Source organism: Microtus ochrogaster, chromosome 18 (genome assembly GCF_000317375.1).
Source record: "Microtus ochrogaster isolate Prairie Vole_2 chromosome 18, MicOch1.0, whole genome shotgun sequence".
Taxonomy (NCBI): domain Eukaryota; kingdom Metazoa; phylum Chordata; class Mammalia; order Rodentia; family Cricetidae; genus Microtus; species Microtus ochrogaster.
Window position 1 is genome coordinate 51,124,090 of NC_022020.1, and position 7,142 is coordinate 51,131,231.

Below are 7,142 nucleotides of genomic sequence, written 5' to 3' on the forward strand. Positions count from 1 at the left end.
ATAATAAATAAATAAATATTTTAAAAAAAGAGTTTGGTAAATGGTACAAGAAGCCACCACACTGGTCCACACATCTTGGGTTAGGGCTACTCAACCGTCAGTTTGTTCCGTGGGTCTCTTGTCTTAACCTCCTGATCACTGATATTTACCCACGGATACACAAAAGGCAGGGTTCCAGTTACCCTTGAGGGGAGCTGTGGGCCACTATTTCGAAATCCTTTCCTACCTCTTGGGCTAGTGTCATACTAATCTCTGATGCTTGACTTCCCCTTCCCCAGTCCATTCAGGCCCCGGGGGACTCAGCCTGTTTCCCCTCTTTTCATCGCCTCCTCCTCGTAGGCGAAGCAGTACATTCCCACACATGGAACAAGACCCAAGCTTAGCAAAGGCTGCCTGCCAGTAGGTGCCAGCCACTCTGAGAAGAAAAGATGGCCCAGATTCATCCTTTTCTGAGATTGAGAGGAGGCCAGAATCGGAATTGGCTGCCCTACTTCCAGCTCTCAATGCTTTCATTTAGATGTCTTTTATGCATTTGGTTCCTATTAGAAGGAATCCAGCTTGCTGCTTTTCAAAGGAAGCCTAAGAGGCCTTACCCAACCCATCAGGATCCCTTCCAAGTAGGGCCCAATGCAGGCATCCTTGCTGTGCAACAGGAAACACATTTGCTATTCCAAAGAACTCCCATAAGGAGCAGTGGGCTAAACGCCAAAAGGTCAAGGAAGTCACAAGCCTGCTCATCACCAAGCTGTAACTCAAAGTCAAACATTTGGGTGGCGAATTCACCATAAGAATGTACCAGTTAGGAATTCTGTGATCTTCCTGCAATCACGGCACTTGAGAGGTGAAAGCAGGAGGTTGGAAGAGAGTTCAAGGTCATGTTCAGTTATATCAGGGGTTTGAGGCCATTGGGGGCTATGTGAGACCACGTCTAAGTAACTCCTGAGGCTACTCTCTTCTCTCTCTTAGTGGCTGGTTAAGTGCACGGTCATTTCTAAAGATGTACCAGAACACAAACACAGGAATAACCCCTAAAGTCATACTCAGATACTTCCTCAAACGTTTTACAAGGTAGGTTTACTTATGTAATTCTTTCAGTTCATTGTTGCTATAAAATAGGTACAATGTTCAATCTTGCTTCATTTTTGAAATGAATACTTATCTTTCTTAATTATGTTTGGCTTTGACTAGTTTAAAACCGTTCAGCTTCCATATGGCAAAGGTCGTGAAAAACTGGCATCTTCTACCAGCAAACACATTTTCAGCTGGCTGGAAGTAGACGTCCATAGACATCCCAGCCATTTCTGTGGGATCTGTATTCTGCAGGAGAAGCAGTATAGCTGCAGTCAGAGGACCTGTGAGATGGTAAAAATAGCACATGACGAGGAACAGTGCTGTGCGAGGCTCGGGTCACGGCCCTGCTCCTTTATTAAGCAGCGTGTGGTTGGTTGAAGCAGAAGGACTTCTAATATTGGCTTAGACTACAAAGCAGTGACGGCGGTGATGTCATGAGAGGGCTGGGGTTAAAGGGAAAGGACACCCCTGCTCTCCAGCCCCTCCCTTTTCACACTTTCTCAGACATGGCTGCACTGAACGAGAACCCAGCTTCCTGCATTCCTATTCTAAGTCCATCTTGCTATGCTACACTGTAGGGTCAGGGTTCCCTAGAGAAACAGAACCAATAGGATGAATTGGTATCTAATCTATCTATCTATCTATCTATCTATCTATCTATCTATCTATCTATCTATCTATCTATCTATCTATCCATCCATCCACCCACCCACCCACCCATCCATCCATCCATCCATCCATCCATCCATCCATCCATCCATCCATCCATCTATCCATCTATCTATCTATCTATCCATCCACTTGCCCATCCATCCATCCATCCATCCATCCATCCATCCATCCATCCATCGATCTATCGATCTATCGATCTATCTAATATATATATATTAGATATGTATATATCATTACATTCCTAAAGAGTTTACTAAACCAGCTCTCACTGAAATAGTAACTACAGTTATCTCACGCCTAAAGAGGCTGAGAACAGGCAGTTGCTCCATCTACAGTGGTGCCCTAATAGTCCCAAACTAGGGCCGAGATCCTGGAGAGCCATTGCTCTTTAGTCTGTGATGGGAGTCTGGACATGTGGGTTCTGCTCTCAGTGATGGGATCCGTAGCAGCGGCAACAGGGTGAGCTAACGTGGAGCAAAAGGGAAAGCCAACTGGGCTGAAGGCAAACACCGTTTCTTCTGGCATGTCCTTTGTGTCTGGTCTGCTGCCAGAGGTGCCACCGACATTTGGGGTGTGCCTTCCCACATCAATTAAGGCAGTCAGGACAATTCTTGAGCTGAAGCTCCCTTACTCAAATGATTCTAGTTTGTGGAAAATTGATATTAAAACTAACCATAACACTGTCATGAAACAGTTTAAACGATCTGCAGGCCTGGGGAAATGGGAGTGGGCAGGAAGAGAACCTGTAATTCCGCTGCTGGCCTCTGTCCTGGGTTAATCATGCACCAGCTATGTGACTGTCTTAGCCTTTCTGTACTTGGGTTTTCTTCTCTATAAAATGAAATTAGGGGCTGGGGATGTAGCTCAGCTGGTACAGTATTTGCCTCAAGTGCTTGAAGACTTGGGTTCAGTGTCAAACACCACATAAATTCTGTGTGATAGTTTGTGAACATAGTCCCAGCACTCTGGAGAAGGAGCCCAGAGGACTGGAGGTTTAAGGTCAGCCTCATCTACATAGAGAGCTTGAGGCCAACCTGGGCTACTTGAAACTCTATTAAAAAAAAAGAAGAAGAAGAAAAGAAAAGAAACCGAGGTGGCAGTGGTGAAACTAGAGTCACTCTGTAGGATTTTTGTGGCATGAGAAAATGTACATGAAGAACTTAGAAGGTTCCTGATGGACAGGAAGCCGCAGTGAGTACAAGCATCGCCACTATCTTTGCTGTTACCCGAGCGTGTGTGCTTTTCTCTCTCTAAGTTAAGGATGAGGAGGGGCTAGGAGCAGACCAGCGCTGCCTCTTTTCAGTGTGGTTTTGTGGTTTCTTCTGAGCTTTATCAATGTAGCCCTCCTCCTGGCGAAGGGAGAAATGCAGGATTTCCGAGTCTCTCTTGGGTATGAGGTTCTGGTTAAGCAATCTGCCCTGCCTGAGGTTTGCTGGAATTATGGGGGCTTGCCACACAGGCCAGTGGTTCAGGACATCTTAGCTTGGGGGTGAGGGAACCAGTAGTGTGGTAGGTTAACCTGGAAAGCTTGTTTTGGAACAGAGCAACTCGGGAAAAGAGAGAAAGTTTTTGTTTGTTTGTTTGTTTTCTAGGCAGAGGGAGCCAAGGATGGGGGGCACAAGGGGCACTGGGTGGGAGTGGGTGATGATGATATGGCTTGTGGGCATGATGAAGTGGGGAACCCAATCTGGCCACTGGCAGTGGGAGTGGGGCCAAGGGAACGCAAAGGCAACCCAAGCGATGCCCCAGAGCAGAGGCAACCCGAGCGATGCCCCAGAGCAGAGGCAACCCGAGCGATGCCCCAGAGCAGAGGCAGTGGCACTGTTGAGATAAATAACTCTGGGAGAGTGGGGTTTAGAGTCAGAGCGAGGAAGGGAATGACTCCAACTCGAGCCAAAGCTTTATTGAGAAATGGAGGTGGGTGGTACCAACCACACTCTGGCCTTGCCCTTTCCAAGATCCGTAGGGACAGGATAGTCATGTCCTTAGCAACTGGGATGTTCTCGTTTATGAGCTCAGAACTCACTGTTCCTATTCATTTAGGATTTATCCCTTCCAGAGGACAGGTGATAAGCTGGGCATGGCAGGGCACACTTGAAACCCCAGCACTCGGGAGATGAAAGTTGGGAGGTCAGGAGTTCGAGCCTTGACTACCTAGTGCATTTGAGGCCAGTCCTGGGAGTTTATCCACATGTTTGGAGGTGCTGTGGGACCCTGGGCTCTGCCCTACTTGAGTGAAAACCACCCTAAATTTCTAAATGTTCTATCATCTATGTATGTATGTATGTATGTATGTATGTATGTATGTATGTATGTATGTATCTATCTATCTATCTATCTATCTATCTATCTACCTACCTACCTACCTACCTACCTACCTATCTATGTGGTTCTGGAATCTCACCCAATGTTTTGTTCATACTAAGCACTGAGCCACAATGTAGCTTAAAATATCTCTTAAAAGAGGGCTCTTGGGGCTGTGGCTGTGGTCAGTGTTACCTAAGTGACCGACTCCCCAGGGACCCAAGTAAAGTGCCTGGTAGGCATAACAACCCATCTGTAATTCTAGCCCCAGAATTAGGAGGTAGGGGTTTCTCGGAGCAAGCTGGCTGCCTAGACTAACCATACCGGCTAGCTCTGGGGTTGATTGAGATACCTTGTCTCATGAATAAGGTGGAAGAGTGATAAAGGATAATTCCCCTACAGTCTTGGCCGCTACATGTCCAATCACATTGATCCTGACTTGCATGTGCTCACATGCATGCAAAAACATACATATACACATGCAGGCCTCATACACATGAAAAATTGAAAACCACTAAAGAGGGCTTCTGTGGGCTCATTGTGGTGCATGCCTGAAATCACAGCACAAGGAAGGCAGAGGCAGGAAGATCAAGAGTTTGAGACCATCCTGGAATACATAAAATAGAGTCTATCTGCAAAATCCAGCCAACCAAACAACAAGGGCTCTGACTTTAGCCCCACCCCCATGCCACAAGTGTGCACCCTTCCAACCGTGCCTTCTCTTCCAACTTCCCATATATGTGGCATAATGTGCAGTCACTAGACATGGTTGTCAACTGAGAAACACTATGTACTAAAGTTCCTGATGGTTCCTAAAGACGCAGTCAAAAAAGAAGCTAGCTTGTTAAGAAATTGCATGTTGCTTAATATTCTTGAAATGATCATATTTTGAATCTATCAGGCTAAAGAAGCAATATTAAAATTCATTGTGATGAATTTTTCTTTTATTTTAAAAGTGTAGCATCTGGGAAATGTCCAATGAGTGTCAGATTAGCTTATTCTGTTTCTTTTGCACCCCACTGATCTGGACCGTGTATGTGATAGTTTGTAATTGGCTCTCATAAGCTCACAAGGAGTGGTACTATCAGGAGGTGTGACTTTGTTGGAGTGGCTATGGCCTTGTTAGAGGAAGTATGTCACTGTGGGGGCAGGCTTTGAGGTTTCCTATGCTCAGGATACTGTCCGATGTCTCAGTCAACTTTCTGTGGCCTGCATTTCAAGACGTAGCCAACACCACATCTGCCTGCATGCTGCCATGCTCCCAGCCATGTTGATGATGATGGCCCGAATCTCTGAAACTGTAAGCCACCCCAATTAAATGTTTTCCTTTTTAAGAGTTGCTGTGGTCATGGTGTCTCTTCACAGCAATAGAAACCTAAGACAGTGTACATATGTATTTTTTTTTCTTATTTCTTTATTTGGGACAGGGTCTCATGTAGTCCAGACTGGCCTCTCTCTTACAGTATAGTTGAGGAGAATCTTGAACTTCTGATCCTGCTACCACCTCCTGAGTTGTGGGACTACAAGTCATGTACTGACATAACATATCCAGTTTTTATCACCCCAGGGATCAGACCCCCTCCCCCCCAAGGCTTTGTGCTAGAAAAGGACTCGACCAACTGAGCCACATAGCCTGTCCTGGACCCTGTTATTATTTATTAGTTTGTAGTTCTGTAAAATCCAGCTTAGAAGAATGAAAAGTTGACAGCAAAGAAGGAAGAAAGGAAGAGGAGGGAAGGAGAAAAGAGGGAAGTTTCTGTCCCGTGAGGTGCATGGGAAGAAGATGAGCTGGTACCCATCTTACAGATGAGTGACTGTGGACCAGTCACCTTGACCTCTCTAGGCTATAATGTGAGATAGGGTAAAAGCCACTTGACAGGATTATCTCAAGTTTTAGGAAGTCCTGGAAAGCTTCCAGTTCAGCAGCAACAGAAATGGCTTTCACAGTCAGCAGCAACCCTCTTGCCTTTGTAGCAGTGCGAGGTGGGCAGCTCCGCACGTGTGGGCCCTTGAGGCTGCTCACCGGTGTCATGAGTTTCTTAAAGTAACCCTCCGGCTCTCTTGGTGCCCATGGAGGTGCCATCTTCTCTCCCATGTCTCTCCGCCAGGTTGCAGCTTCTTCATCTGTACTCAGTGTGCTTGCTGGTTGGACTCTTCTCTTTCGTCCCCTGGGGACCTGTCTGGGAAGTTCCACAGTTCCACTGGGAGAACTGTCGGCAAGTCTGGTGGACGAATCTGCTGCTGCTGAATAACTTTGTGTCCGTTCAGAATGCCGTGAGTTACCAAGAGCCCATTTGCAAGGGCGTATGGGTAGACACAGGGCGTCTCAGTCACATGGTTTGGCCAGTTTCCCAAGGGCCAACCTAAGCCCTATCTCCATAAGTTTGGGGGGCACAGCACCAACTGATGTAGGGGTCCTTGTTATTAAGCAAGAAAGGGCTGCAGTGGTGCTAATGAGGGCGGCCTCTCCGGGTCTCAGGGCAGCTCCCCTCCCCTCTTGAGTTGGTTGCCAGGCCAGAAAGGACAGTTTCTTTGCCTTCACACAGAGAGCCCATGCTGGGGTGAAGCATCAGAGCCATGCCCCAACCCCCTCGATCTTGGTGAACTCTAAATTTCAAACCAGTCTGGATGGAGCTGGTTCACAGCTACAAGAGCTATGCCTTCATAACCCGAATCTTCATCATTGTTCCCGTTTGCTTCCTAGTCCTGTGATAAAACACCATGACCAAAAACAACCTTGGGAAAGAACGGATTTATTTGACTTATAAGAGTCAGGGCACCATCTCAAGGCAGGAGCCAGAGCAGAGATGATGGAGGCTGGCTTGCTCACCATTACCTGCTCAGTCTGCTTTCTTATATAACCCAGGACCACCTGGCTTAGGATGGCACCACCCACAGTGGGCTGGGCCCTCTCACATCAATCACCAATCAAGAAAATGTTCTCCAGGCTAGAGAGATGGCTCAGAGGTTCAGAGCACGGACTGCTCTTCCAGAGGTCCTGAGTTCAGTTCCCAATAATCACATGGTGGCTCACAACCATCTAGAATGAGATCTGGTGCCCTCTTCTGGCATGCAGGCACACATATAGGCAGAAC

At 46.9% G+C, this 7,142-nt stretch overlaps 1 protein-coding gene across 1 annotated transcript in view; it reads left to right on the forward strand.

Annotated features, from left to right (window-relative positions):
* Positions 1 to 7,142, forward strand: part of LOC101996989 (O-acyltransferase like protein) — a 34,281-nt gene that overhangs the window by 18,031 nt on the left and 9,108 nt on the right. Inside the window, exons 8-9 of the mRNA XM_005356395.2 lie at positions 967 to 1,068; positions 6,156 to 6,321. Coding sequence (XP_005356452.1) covers positions 967 to 1,068; positions 6,156 to 6,321 — 268 coding nt within the window. The remainder of the gene's footprint in view (positions 1 to 966; positions 1,069 to 6,155; positions 6,322 to 7,142) is intronic.